The sequence below is a fragment of the Arabidopsis thaliana genome, chromosome 5 (assembly GCF_000001735.4).
Source record: "Arabidopsis thaliana chromosome 5, partial sequence".
Classification (NCBI taxonomy): domain Eukaryota; kingdom Viridiplantae; phylum Streptophyta; class Magnoliopsida; order Brassicales; family Brassicaceae; genus Arabidopsis; species Arabidopsis thaliana.
The window spans coordinates 26,847,141-26,861,150 of NC_003076.8; the positions used below are offsets into that span (position 1 = coordinate 26,847,141).

Sequence of the window (14,010 nt, forward strand, 5' to 3'; positions counted from 1 at the left end):
GGGTGTTTTTGGATATATTATATGATATCTGTTATGACTTTATACATTCTTTCTTTTCCTCCACAAATATATGATGATTTTATTCGAGAAAATAACGGTCAAGAAAATTGTTATAGTTCCTAGAGTATTTGATTATGCCAATAATATTTAGATTGTTTGATTCTTTGAAGTGAACATGTCGAAGCCATTTCTGGTAGTAAGCTACTATCTAGTGGCTTTTAACAACGACATATGATTAGAATGATTAAGTGAAATGGGTCATATGATTATTTAATTACTTAATGAGCTTTTCAAAAGACAAAAGCTTAAAATGGCATTTTCTTTGTTAATGACGTGACAGAAATAAAGAGATATTTATTCTTCTTCTTCTTCTTTAACTGATCATATTTATTCTATGTTTATAAATAACTAATCGAACAATTTAAAAGGGGTAGAAACTAGAAAAAGAGTACACTAAAAAAAATAAAAATGATAACTATAGAAGAAGTAACTAGAATATATTCATCGTAGTTATTACATTCTGGCGAGTAATAAATTTTGTAACATTTATTATTTAGCTATTCAAAGAGGTGTAATGGTCTTGAAGATATATTTTAAAATCCCTTAAAGTAATGTGTTTTTTCCTTTTTATGGAACCTTTTAGAAAGATACATAAAGGAATTGGGCACAAAATTAAAAGCTCGAAAAGCTTCAAGTATGTAAAAAAAAAAGCTAGGGAATAAAATTTAGCAAATCACGTGTAAGAGAATTTGAGAGTTACTAAAAATAAGATAAGATACTTTTATGATGATAATAATACTAAAATCTTAAAGATATTATTCTCATTGGATTGGTTTTGTGCGTCCCTTAATGGGTAAGCAAAAAGTACTGTAAAACCCATTTGGCATCGCAAATCAATAAGCTTTTATGGGTCAGTCAGTCCATTGGTTGGGCATAAAGATTATGTGTTTTCTTTTTGCAAATTTGTAATATATCATGTCCACAAATAGATCTAGAAAGCTTAATATAACTGGTGAGAAATACATTTTAATATAGCAAAGCAGCGAAATACATACCATTCGTTAACCATTTCGTGTGTTTCGTCATTAGCATTTTGAGTTAGAGTTTGCCTTTAGATCTAACCAGTACTACTAAAATGCTCAACGATTACAAAATACAATCACGTATCACATTATCACATTTTAAGATTCCTCGTTCACAATTCTGTTTGCTTAGACTTCAAAGAACAGAGTAGCTTTTATGTGATATCTCAACGAACACTCTATATTACTATACTCTTCATCTTCGTTTGCTAAACCGGGAAGGACTAAACCGGCTAAGATCAACACTTGTGGCTACACCGTCTACAATAAGCTCAGCCAAAGCAGCACCAGTGGCTGGACCATTAAGAATCCCCCAACAACTATGCCCTGTGCCTACATAACATCCCTTGATTCCTGGAATCTCTCCGATCACAGGAACTCCATCTTCTGTGCTGGGCAAGAAACAAGCTTGCTCTGCTTTCACTAGAGCGTTTTCTTCGTTTAGATAGCTCGAGACTGTTTTCGCAACTCTCTTGAGAACCTGGATCGATTCAGGATTGCTTGTGACCTGATCAGCATCATCAGGTACCTCTTCTTGTGATGACATTCCACATATGTACACTTCACCTGTCCAAAAAAAACAAACAACAAACCAAAGCAACCACTTCTCATTTTTTCCATTACTTGTATCAGAAAACGAGATTAAGTCAAAGTAAAATCACATGAAAGAACCGAAATTTTACCTGTGGGACGAGGGTATACTTCAGGGTCCAAAGCTTCACCACCATGAGCAGGACGATAAGTTAAGAACAGGGCATGAGGTGTTATAGCATTTGGTTCCTTCGGTTCCAAGACAATGCTATGAGCTTTAGTACAATAAACCCTAAAAATCGAAGACAACAGCTCAAATTTACTCGACCATGGACCCATCGCCAGAACCACCACGTCAGTGTCTATAACTCTCCCACCTTCAAGCACTACAGAGTTAACTCTACCTGATTCCACTCTCACCTCTTCTAATTTCCCGATCACAACCTCAACACCGTACTTCTCTCTCGCCGTCGATAAAAGCTTCCGAGTAAAAAGTTGAGGATGCACTTGTGCTGTTGTTTGAGTTGTACCAATCGTTGATGTGCTTTTAGCTGGGCCGTTGACCCAATCCGGTAATCCCAAACCGCCGGAACCGGGTTTTGATTCCGTCACGGTGACGCTAAGAGTCGTGAGTGCTCTGTATCCGTACGATTCGACACCGTTTAGCTCCTCAGCGAGCGATCGATGGAGTTTAAAGCTCGCGCGTGCTAAATGCGCAACAGGACTTCCATCGCACCAATCGAAAGCGAGAAATCCACCGGCTTTACCGGAAGCAGCGCACGCGACGGCTGATTTCTCGACGAGAGTGACGGCGATTCCTTTCTTGGCGAGGAAATAAGCAGTACAGACGCCGATTACTCCACCGCCGCATACAAAGACCCGCTTCGAGGTTTCTTCACCGATTTGTTTTTTAGCCGCCATTGATTTCGATGAGTTGGAGCAGATCGTGATTGTTCGTCGGGTTAACACCGGAGGGAATAATAACGATGAGATCACCGCCATCACCGAGATGAGATAGATGATGACTCACCGAGTCCACACGTTAGTTAGAAATTATTTATTGGGCTTAGTTTCTTTTTGGGCTGATCTTTTGAAGCCCATTTATTGTATAATCTCTACGCTATTGTGTGTTACTGTGTTTCCTATGATATTTAGTAGCTGATAAGTGATAACTGATATTCTCTGTATGAATTTCAATGAATAGTTTTCTGATTCTAGATGTTTTAAGAAGTTGAAAAGGACTTGTTGAAATAAATTATGGGGGAAAAGGACAAATGACCAACTAACAATCAGATAGGCCATTCCAAAATTGGGCTCCACCACTTTGACGACAAAAGCCCATTTATAGGGCGGCTCTACTTCGGCCTTTCATCAACCACACATACACTCCTAATGATTATTATTCAATATATTTTTAGTAGGTACTGTGATGTTGTTAACTTTCAGTTAGATAGACCCGCCGAAACTTTTTCTTATAATATTACATATAATTTCGCTCTGTTTATAATCATTTTATTCCTCTACTTAAACAGAAGCTTCTTTCATTCTTTGTGTTCATTGAACTTGTTTACTATACGGAAAGTTTCTGCAATTCTATAAAAATATATATAAAATAATGAACTGTTTATAGAATTGTACTTACTTTTTTGGTTTTAGTGAAGCAAATTTCTATTTAATCACACATTTACTGCACTCTAAAAAGGTGAAAACCTAAAATGTAATCGTTCACACATTATCTTCATGTTCAAATCCGATGGAATATTTATCGATCCAAGAGTTTCAATTAATAATTTGCAACATAATCTTCTTATGCCTTTCTTATTTAGCAAGTGTGATGGTCGATCCATTGATCATTGTTCATGAAAGTTGATGATGTGGTCGATATTTTCTCCACATGAGAAGTATTGTTTTGAAAAGAATATTTATCATATACTACTATTATTGACAGAAAAAACAGTGTAGAGAGTATTGTTAATATTAATTAAGTCAAAAAAAGCCGGCGGCCAATGTGGGGAAAAAGCTTCACACACTTTCATGTAGTAATCTGTCCTTTTGTTTCTAGCTTTATATTGCCCTCGCTTTTGCCCGTTCATGACTCTTATGATGCTTGGTCGTAAAACGTGATTCCATGCATTATCTTATAGAGTTATAGTATATAGATATTATCAAAATGATCAAGTTTTTAATATCCCAATTCTACATTTGAAATTTTTTAACATTTGATTTACAAAGTTGACGATAAATTTCAGATTTGAAGACGAAATAAAGCAAATCTTTAAATAAGTTTTTTTGGAAATATCATATGATATCAGAATTCTAAAAAATCCAACAAATCGGTAAGTTCTAACATATAAGATGAAATAGTACTTGGTAGGTACAAAAATTAAACGTTTTGATTCCACACATACAAAAAGAAGAAGAAAAGAGTAACTTTTTATTTGTCGTCCAACAAAGAATCGCTTTTCAATCAAGCTTTAGTGAAGGTGTTAGGTGTGTGTGGCTTAAGCATATACATCAGAAGACCAACAAAATTTATCTTAAGCACGAAGGTCACCGAACGTAGTCGTTTCAACGATGACCGTACCATTAATGCAGATTTGTAGTGCGTGTGGATATATACATGCACACGTGTGGAAGGTGAAGGTACAAAATGTGCATACGGCTTAAGGATAAGCGAGAACACGGAAGGATATTTTGTAGCAGCATCTTTCTATTCTATGCAACTAAGTAAACGAACCACATGCACCTGTTTTCTTTAATTTATTGCCTTTGTGATTTTTTTTGTTGACACCATTATGTTTTTTTTTTGTTTGTAAACCATATAATTAAGTAGTTTCCCTAAACCGTTAACAATTAATACATTCTATAATGTCGAATAAAAAGAAAAGGTAATGCAAGTGGAAGAATATCTAAACACGTTAGTAGACCAATAGCAAAATTACAGTTGCTAGCTTACACGACAGGAGGAACAAGACAAGAGTAGTTTTGCCTTTGTTAAGAATAATTAGCATGACACGTCACTCAAACTTACACGTGGAAGGATAATTCATGGACACGTGGACATACTGGAAAACAGCTGTTAAATCTTTGTCCGGTTATCGTAAGTTTTTGAATTTTAAAACTGTATTTAGCCGAATTAGGTCATGTTCCACGTGCCTTTTTTTCTGCACCACTATCTCTTTTCCACAAGAGGGGCAATGATTTTTTGGTCCAAAAATATACAGTTGTAATCTTGGACGGTGTGTCTTAAATAAAATAATATATGGACGGTGTTTTCTTTAATGTTTTCTATGTTCATATGAACTTCTCGGTGGTCGTTTCAATCACAAAATTTATCATACCAGAAAACAAAATATTTTCAATAATTGAGGCTGTACGTTGTGTATTTTAGGTTTTTTCTTTAGATTGTTGCATGTTATATTTTCAGTTTACTATATGTTGTGATGATTATTCGTTACAAATGTTTTCAAAATGTCATACTATAGTAGTCATTTATAATAGATATGAAAAATGATCACAGTTGATTTGTTTTTTTGGTGGACTACGAATAAAATCGTTTTGGTAATTGTCTAATCTTCGAGTGAGTAAGACACCGTCAATCAACCATCAATATCATCAATCAAAACCATTATTGATCTATTTTTTGGTTTAAGGAAAAGTTGGTAATTGTAAAACGACTTCAATAAAATATTTAAAACAAGGAGACCAAAACCGACACTCGGACCATTGATAATAGAAACAACGAGCAAGGTTATAGTAGTATAGTTGAGTCTCACAAACGAACACGTAAACCCAATATAATAACTACGCAAGGTTACATCTAGAGCTTATTGTTCCCATCACAATAACCTCTTGGCATTATTAATTATCAAATTCACTCAAAGTATTAAACTCCTGATGTCTAATAGATTATCAACAAATCGACAAAAATGTAGATATATAACTCAAAAGGTATAAATTCAAATGTTTGGTGGGGTTACGTAAAAACTTGAATTATTAAGAACTAACAATACTATAGTTTAATTAAAAGGAGAATTATGAACCGTTAGAGGGAAGGTTAGGGAGCGTGCATGAACATTACCTGACGTTTACCGACCTGATTCGTACCGTACATACCAGAACAAAGAGCTTTTAAAAACCCGCGTTTTACGACCGACACGTGGCAGTTCTTAAATGGATGACAGTTAGTGTTTTATTAATTGTTTTTGTTTGATTAACAAGTTTTATACAGCCTGGCTGTTTCTATTCGTATTTTCGATATAATAATTAAATATATTTCAGGAAACAAAGGCAGTGATGATTTTGCGTTCCAATTCGGCAACCTATGTTGTCGTTTTCTGCCACGTCAAAACCTCCTATCTTTTGTTAACCGCACATTTTACATCACGTTTCCTAAACCGAACATTAATATCTAACCATTTTTATACATTCACTTAATATCGCTCACACGGTTCTTTGTCAATCCCATTTTAATCCAGCTTCGTTTCAAATTATTGAGGTTTAGATCTTTTTATGATCATAGAGCAACTATATATAGATTTAGTATTGTCAATTTGTCATGCACTGTTATATGCATGAATTAGGTGTTTGTGTGTTGTTTAGTAATTAATTATACCTTCTTAGTGACAATTTGTTTTCTTTATTAGTAATGAAATTTGTGGTCAATAATTTTGATTAGTTTTCAACCCGGAAAATCGGTTATATGTAAAGTAGATATTATCATAAAGTTTTTATGTGAAGTGCTATACAGCCTGGCTTCGCTATTCTAAAGTCAAGACTAAACATAAAAATAAATAAAAACTGTCCTTACCCAAACCTAACCGTTATCATCTTTTTATTTTTTTCTTCAGATATTTCTTTTTCATTTTTATTTCCCCTATAAAAAAATTTAAATTCACCTCAAATTGTGCGAATATTATCATGGCTTTGCTAGTTGGGTTTCGTGATTTTGTCTCTTTAACTTCTTACTTTCGCCACGCGCTTAAATGGCGCGTGTACTCACAAACTCATACTTTGAGACTCGACTGATCTCCACGCTCAACTATACGAAATTGCTGATCTTGAACAAAATTATTACGAAAACGACAAAAAAGACACATCGACGTAGTCAGGCTTCGACGCGTGTCCACTTACAGCTGTACCGCAAACTTTGAAAAACCGCTTGCGTGGAAGAAGCGTTGCCCATGACTTCTCCACCGTCTTAACCGGTTTCCGGTTATCCTCCTCTCTTAAATCTCTGTATAAATAATTTTGTCCTCTCTTTAGTTTCTCGAACTTGTTTTTGGTTCATCTCTCAAAACCAAAATCACTAAAGAGGAGAAGATTGCTAAAGTTTGATAAAACATTCCAAAATCAATGGCTGATAGGATCAAAGGTCCATGGAGTCCTGAAGAAGACGAGCAGCTTCGTAGGCTTGTTGTTAAATACGGTCCAAGAAACTGGACAGTGATTAGCAAATCTATTCCCGGTAGATCGGGGAAATCGTGTCGTTTACGGTGGTGCAACCAGCTTTCGCCGCAAGTTGAGCATCGGCCGTTTTCGGCTGAGGAAGACGAGACGATCGCACGTGCTCACGCTCAGTTCGGTAATAAATGGGCGACGATTGCTCGTCTTCTCAACGGTCGTACGGACAACGCCGTGAAGAATCACTGGAACTCGACGCTCAAGAGGAAATGCGGCGGTTACGACCATCGGGGTTACGATGGTTCGGAGGATCATCGGCCGGTTAAGAGATCGGTGAGTGCGGGATCTCCACCTGTTGTTACTGGGCTTTACATGAGCCCAGGAAGCCCAACTGGATCTGATGTCAGTGATTCAAGTACTATCCCGATATTACCTTCCGTTGAGCTTTTCAAGCCTGTGCCTAGACCTGGTGCTGTTGTGCTACCGCTTCCTATCGAAACGTCGTCTTCTTCCGATGATCCACCGACTTCGTTAAGCTTGTCACTTCCTGGTGCCGACGTAAGCGAGGAGTCAAACCGTAGCCACGAGTCAACGAATATCAACAACACCACTTCGAGCCGCCACAACCACAACAATACGGTGTCGTTTATGCCGTTTAGTGGTGGGTTTAGAGGTGCGATTGAGGAAATGGGGAAGTCTTTTCCCGGTAACGGAGGCGAGTTTATGGCGGTGGTGCAAGAGATGATTAAGGCGGAAGTGAGGAGTTACATGACGGAGATGCAACGGAACAATGGTGGCGGATTCGTCGGAGGATTCATTGATAATGGCATGATTCCGATGAGTCAAATTGGAGTTGGGAGAATCGAGTAGACAAAGTGAGATTATTAGGAAACTGTTTAAATTGGAGAAGAAGAAAAATGCTCTGTTTTTTTCTCCTTTGGATTAGGCTTAAGAATTTTGGGTTTTAAGGAAATGTATAGAGGAAATCGAGTGAACAAAGCTCGAGAGCTGGGGACGTAGTGACGAAGACGAAGATCAAATTTCTCTTAAGCTATTCAGGAAAATAAAATAAATTTTTATTTATAACTACGCTTAATGATGATAATAGATCAAATTAATACACAAAGTATCACAAAGTGAAAGATAAATGATCCAGTTAAAGAACAAGTTTGTCGAGGATTGGTAAAGACTTGCATTTGGCAACTAAAGGCACAGATTTGGGCATGGTAAGACCCTTTCCTTCCGACATGTCAACGGCAACGTCATTGTCTCTCTCCCAATCGAAACACTGGATCAATGAGCCTAAAGCTAAGCTCAGTACTAGTTGGGCCAGGCCCATACCAGGACATGCTCTCCTACCGATTCCGAAAGGCAGAAACTTACCACGATGGGTCTCTGATTCAAACCTCTCTGGTTTGAAAGTTTCTGGGTCATCCCATACATTTGGGTCTCTCTGAATAGCCCACGCATTGATAAATAGCCAGGTGCGACGTGGAATGTCAAATCCAGCGACTTCACAGTCAGTGGATGAAGCGTGTGGGACAAGTAAGGGCGCCGCCGGAAACAAACGAAGAGTCTCAGAGATCACATTGTTGAGATAGGGACACTTGCCAGTATCTGATTCCTCAAACACACGCCCTTCTTTCGAAACCTCGTTTAGTTCCGTTTTGAGTTTCCTTAAAACTTCCGGATGATTTAGAAGGTTAGCCATAGCCCACTCCAACGTCACTGCGGTTGTGTCCGTTCCAGCAAGCAACATCACCTGCAATGAATCCTTTGAATCTTTGATGAATCAATCTTGATCACTCCTATTAACGATTCAAAATTATAGGAATTAAAAACTCATGTACCTGTACGAGCCCTTTGATGATATCATCAGTGTAACATTCAGGTTCTGATTCTTGAAGAGACAGCAAACGAGTGATCATCGTTTTCTCAAGCTCTGCTTTTCCTCTGTTTTTCCGATGCTCGTCGACTAATTTCTGCATAAACTTGTCCAATTTCGAAGCGAGTTTCTTTGCTCTCTTTCTGTATCCATCAAGATCAAAGAGCTTCAGAGTCGGGAGAAAATCTCCGACATAATTAACACCAGCGAAATCGAACACCTCCCTAATCAGCTTCCGAACTTCCTTAGTTTCCTCGTCTTCCTCTCGTTTTCCAGCGACCATGCTCATTAGGATGTTATACGTAAGCCCATAAAGAAACGGCTGGAGTTTCAATCTGACACTGCCTCCTGATGTTACCAGTTCCACGTTGATCTTCCGAATCATAGCTCTCACTTCGTCTCTCCGTATATCCGAAAAGTCTCTGAGACGAGCGGTGGACAAGATATCTACGGCGCAGAAACGGCGGAGTCTGCGCCAATGCTCCCCGTACGGAGCTGTGCTAACCAGCGTGTTGTTGTAACCCATGTATTCAGTTAAAGTAGCGAGAGGCCTGTTGGCGAAAACAACATCGTTTTGCTGAGATAAGAACTCCTCCGCAGCTGAAGCTGACGTTACAACCACCGCTCGACGAGAGCCTAGCCGGAGAATAAACACGTCGATGCCGAGGTTTCGAGAGAGGTCACGAAGGGAACGGTGAACAGGTTCTTTGAGAAGGTGGAGGTGTCCGATCACCGGAAAACCTACAGGATTTGGCGGTAAATTCTTCTTCTGCTTTGATCGGAAAACATACGCCACTGCAATGAATCCGGCCATGAGAGCGAGTAGAAACAAATCAATCATCTCACCCATTCGTGAACACATAATTCTGGAGACTAGTCGCATGATTCTGGAGAGTAGTCAAAAAAATACCAGAGGTCTCACTATTATAATATACGAGGGAGCGAAAAAAAGAAAAGAAAGTGTACATAGTTCTGGAGAGACTAGTCAAAAATATACGATGGGTTGGGCCGAAAAATATGAAGTTATTGGTTATTGATAGGCCCATTACGATAATCTAGTGATTTGGTTACCCAGTAAAGGTTTACTTTTTGTCGGAGATTGCAAATATCATGTGAGAAGAGTTTATAATCTCGAGAAATCTTTTTGGGCGACGTTGTTTGCTCGGAGCTCTTTCTCCGATTTGTCTCCATTTTCGGTGATTTAAAGTTAGGATTTGGCTGTGGAGATGTCTTCACTTACCTCCGTCGAATTGAATTTTCTGGTTTTCCGATATCTTCAGGAATCAGGTACGATAAATATAGACTTTCTATGTTCTCGCGGATTTTTTTGTACTTTTGTTTTTGAATTTGTATGTGTTCCGGTAGCTACTGGCTGAGGTTTTGGATTTGATTTCGAATTGTGAATGTTGTTGCCTTGTTCTACGAATTTAGAATTGTTTTAGTTGTTTTCGTGGATTCGGCTTAGGGTTTCAGCGATGTTACCGAAAATTGTAGTTTTAAGGATCTTCGTAATGTCTCCATAGCTCAGGATCATTTAGATCTTCTAGTTCGTACTGCTACTCGCGAATCTAGGTTTTGATTTTTCCATGTCGAGGTCAGTCTGGGAGCTTGAGTTTTCTGTATCTGAAGACTTTCTTCACTAGAAGTTATTTTAGATGATTGAAGTAGTTTATGCTCTGTTTTTCTATATCAATCCTATCTTTGTTTTGCAGGGTTTACACACGCTGCATTCACTCTAGGTTATGAGGCAGGGATTAATAAATCCAACATTGATGGGAATATGGTTCCACCTGGTGCTCTTATCAAATTTGTTCAGAAAGGTCTTCAGTACATGGAGATGGAAGCTAATTTGAGCAATGTTAGCATACTTTTTCAACTTTTTTTTTTTTTTTCACATGGTGTTTGGTGTGGTTAGACTGAGTTATTATGTGCTTTTTGTTCGCAGAGTGAAGTGGACATTGATGAGGATTTCTCATTCTTTCAACCCTTGGATCTGATTTCAAAGGATGTAAAGGAACTGCAGGATATGCTGAGGGAAAAGAAGAGGAAAGAGAGGGATATGGAGAAGGAAAGAGACAGATCTAAAGAAAACGATAAAGGGGTTGAACGAGAACATGAAGGAGATCGCAACCGAGCTAAGGAAAAGGATAGGCACGAGAAGCAGAAGGAACGAGAGAGGGAAAGGGAAAAATTGGAACGTGAAAAGGAGAGGGAAAGAGAGAAGATAGAACGAGAAAAGGAACGGGAAAGGGAGAAGATGGAACGGGAAATATTTGAGAGGGAGAAGGATAGATTGAAATTAGAGAAAGAAAGAGAAATAGAACGGGAGAGGGAAAGAGAGAAGATAGAGAGGGAAAAGAGCCATGAAAAACAGCTTGGAGATGCTGATAGGGAAATGGTTATTGACCAAACTGACAAAGAAATTGCTGGGGATGGTTCTACAGGTAACTCTTCATACTTTTCTTTGCCAACTTTTCATGAAACTTCTATTTCAAATATGAATCTGTGTTTTTATTTGAACAGGCGCAGAACCTATGGATATTGTTATGACTCCCACATCTCAGACAAGTCACATTCCTAATTCTGATGTGAGGATTTTGGAAGGGCATACTTCTGAGGTACTTTATTAGGTGACTTTATCCGATAATTAAACATGTTCTATAGGTCTTTTCCATCTTCACTGGTATTTATTTTATAACAATTTTGTCTACATTACTACTTTAGGTTTGTGCTTGCGCATGGAGTCCCTCAGCTTCACTTCTTGCGTCAGGGTAAATTGTTTGTTGAGAAAGATGAATGCACTTGTGGATAATTTGTTCTCTTATTCCATTTATACATCTTTTGCATATAATCAGGTCTGGTGATGCAACAGCGCGAATCTGGAGTATTCCGGAAGGATCATTCAAAGCTGTGCATACTGGTCGTAATATCAACGCTTTAATCCTGAAGCATGCAAAAGGCAAGTCAAACGAGAAGAGCAAGGATGTGACCACTCTTGACTGGAATGTAAGGGCTACTGAATTTTTAAATGAAAATAGATATTCCTGGTCACTGCTAATTACTGCTAATTTCAAAAGCCATAGGATATTTGAAGCATTTCTGGATTCCTTTTTTGTGCCTTAGATTCTGCTAATAAGTTATTCTGATTTCTGAATTTCAGGGTGAAGGGACTTTACTTGCAACTGGTTCATGTGATGGCCAAGCAAGAATCTGGACTTTAAATGGTATGTCCACGTTGATTTTTTGGTTTCACTCCTTGTATGTGTCATCCCCTTGTATCACTAGCATCTCTATTTTCTTGAAATTAATCTTATTTTTACTATGAATCAATGAATATGCTTAGTTATTTATGCCTAAATTAATATCTCTATGTTTCCTTCTAGCGTGAGCTACAAATTGTGATGTTCGAGTTGTGTGGGCTTTTGATAGTAACACGACACAAGATTGAAACAATAAAAGCTATCAGCTAGTAAAAAACATTATAACTCTGCATTGGGTATCATATCCTTGGCCAAAAACATTTACTCCACCTTCTGTTATGTATTGGAGAGTCAGCTTCTAAATTACAAATTACGTCTTTCTTTTTCACATTTCCAGGTGAACTGATAAGTACTCTTAGCAAACACAAGGGACCTATTTTTTCCCTTAAGTGGAACAAGAAGGGGGACTATCTTCTAACCGGTAGTGTTGATAGAACTGCTGTTGTTTGGGACGTAAAGGCAGAGGAGTGGAAGCAACAATTTGAATTTCATTCAGGTGCAATTTTATTTCTTTTTTGATTAAACATCAATTTGAATCAATTTCTCATGCATATGACATGGAATGAATTTTTTTTGAAAATAGGTCCAACACTTGATGTTGATTGGCGCAACAATGTATCTTTTGCAACGAGTTCCACGGACAGCATGATCTACTTATGTAAGATTGGAGAAACTAGGCCTGCCAAAACCTTTACTGGGCATCAGGTTTGTATCTGTCATCCAAGTTTCTCCCATATCGTATCAGTATGTTTAGTTTTCTCAGTCGCAAGTAACAAATGTCTGGTACTAACCAAACCCATGGCTTCCATAATGGCAGGGTGAGGTCAACTGTGTGAAATGGGATCCTACTGGTTCATTATTGGCCTCATGCTCAGATGATAGTACTGCTAAGGTTCTTTGAATTAACTTGAGCATATTCTACATTTCTTTAAGTTTCTCTCTGCCTCTTTTTATAAATGTATATTTTTTCTTCAGATATGGAATATAAAACAAAGCACCTTTGTTCATGACCTCCGAGAGCATACTAAGGTAAATCCATAAATCCTCAAAAGTCTTAAGGAAATTTCAAATATATTTTTGGATTTTGAATAGCCTCTAAAGATGGATATTAATCTTCTCTTTAGGAAATTTATACAATCAGATGGAGCCCTACAGGACCAGGAACTAACAATCCTAACAAACAGCTAACTCTTGCAAGGTTACAACACGCTTTAAACATTGAATACTTTAAAAACAAAGCGTCATTGTAACATATCATTCATCATCTCTGTGTTGTTGTTGTTGTTTGAATGGAACAGTGCATCATTTGACTCAACAGTAAAGCTATGGGATGCAGAACTCGGGAAGATGCTCTGTAGTTTCAATGGACACAGGTAAAAGTTAAACCTCAATGTACTTTTGCGGGGTTTAGCTGTAAACCGTTGGTTATAAGTTTCGTTGTTGTGATATGAAGGGAACCGGTTTACTCACTGGCGTTTAGTCCAAACGGGGAGTACATAGCGAGTGGGTCTTTGGACAAATCGATACACATATGGTCGATTAAAGAAGGTAAAATCGTAAAGACATACACAGGAAATGGAGGGATATTCGAAGTGTGTTGGAACAAAGAAGGTAACAAAATCGCAGCTTGCTTCGCTGATAACTCAGTTTGCGTTCTTGATTTCAGAATGTAGTTTTCTTAATTGTAGTCCTAATAACACTCTCTCAGTCCAAGGTGTTTCTTTTTGTTGTTGCACATATCTATAAGTTATAACACTAAATTCGAAAGATGAAACTGTACTTGAGATTATTTTTGTTATTTTATCTATCATTGCAACTTTTGGGTTGACTGACGAGTAACAATGAATTG

The 14,010-nt window shown here is 37.8% G+C and overlaps 4 protein-coding genes, 1 long non-coding RNA gene and 1 other non-coding gene across 6 annotated transcripts; 3 read left to right on the forward strand and 3 right to left on the reverse strand.

Moving 5' to 3' along the window:
• Nucleotides 1–986: 986 nt before the first annotated feature.
• On the reverse strand, nt 987–2,900 carry AT5G67290 (FAD-dependent oxidoreductase family protein). The gene is made up of 2 exons (NM_126129.4): nt 1,766–2,900; nt 987–1,649 (listed from the first exon to the last, which is right to left on the reverse strand). Exons 1-2 carry the CDS (start codon nt 2,613–2,615, stop codon nt 1,279–1,281), a joined length of 1,221 nt encoding a protein of 406 aa, NP_201530.1. The 5' UTR covers nt 2,616–2,900; the 3' UTR covers nt 987–1,278.
• Nucleotides 2,901–6,881: 3,981 nt separating this feature from the next.
• MYBR1 (myb domain protein r1) lies at nt 6,882–8,866 on the forward strand. Its single transcript, NM_126130.2, has one exon. It carries the CDS (start codon nt 6,969–6,971, stop codon nt 7,884–7,886), a length of 918 nt encoding a protein of 305 aa, NP_201531.1. The 5' UTR covers nt 6,882–6,968; the 3' UTR covers nt 7,887–8,866.
• AT5G09855 lies at nt 7,119–7,376 on the reverse strand. The gene has a single exon (NR_143242.1). It is a non-coding gene; the product is annotated as an other RNA (long non-coding RNA).
• Nucleotides 8,076–9,946, reverse strand: CYP81G1 (cytochrome P450, family 81, subfamily G, polypeptide 1). Its single transcript, NM_126131.4, has 2 exons — nt 8,867–9,946; nt 8,076–8,778 (listed from the first exon to the last, which is right to left on the reverse strand). Exons 1-2 carry the CDS (start codon nt 9,782–9,784, stop codon nt 8,173–8,175), a joined length of 1,524 nt encoding a protein of 507 aa, NP_201532.2. The 5' UTR covers nt 9,785–9,946; the 3' UTR covers nt 8,076–8,172.
• Nucleotides 8,471–8,657, forward strand: AT5G09865. The gene has a single exon (NR_143243.1).
• A 67-nt stretch (nt 9,947–10,013) lies between the features above and the next one.
• Nucleotides 10,014–13,979, forward strand: HOS15 (WD-40 repeat family protein). Its single transcript, NM_126132.4, has 14 exons — nt 10,014–10,188; nt 10,614–10,759; nt 10,847–11,345; nt 11,425–11,519; nt 11,626–11,672; nt 11,757–11,907; nt 12,062–12,125; nt 12,499–12,657; nt 12,745–12,866; nt 12,979–13,053; nt 13,137–13,190; nt 13,286–13,359; nt 13,460–13,534; nt 13,615–13,979. The coding sequence occupies exons 1-14, from the start codon at nt 10,128–10,130 to the stop codon at nt 13,832–13,834; spliced, it is 1,842 nt and encodes a 613-aa protein (NP_201533.1). The 5' UTR covers nt 10,014–10,127; the 3' UTR covers nt 13,835–13,979.
• The last annotated feature ends 31 nt before the right edge of the window (nt 13,980–14,010 follow it).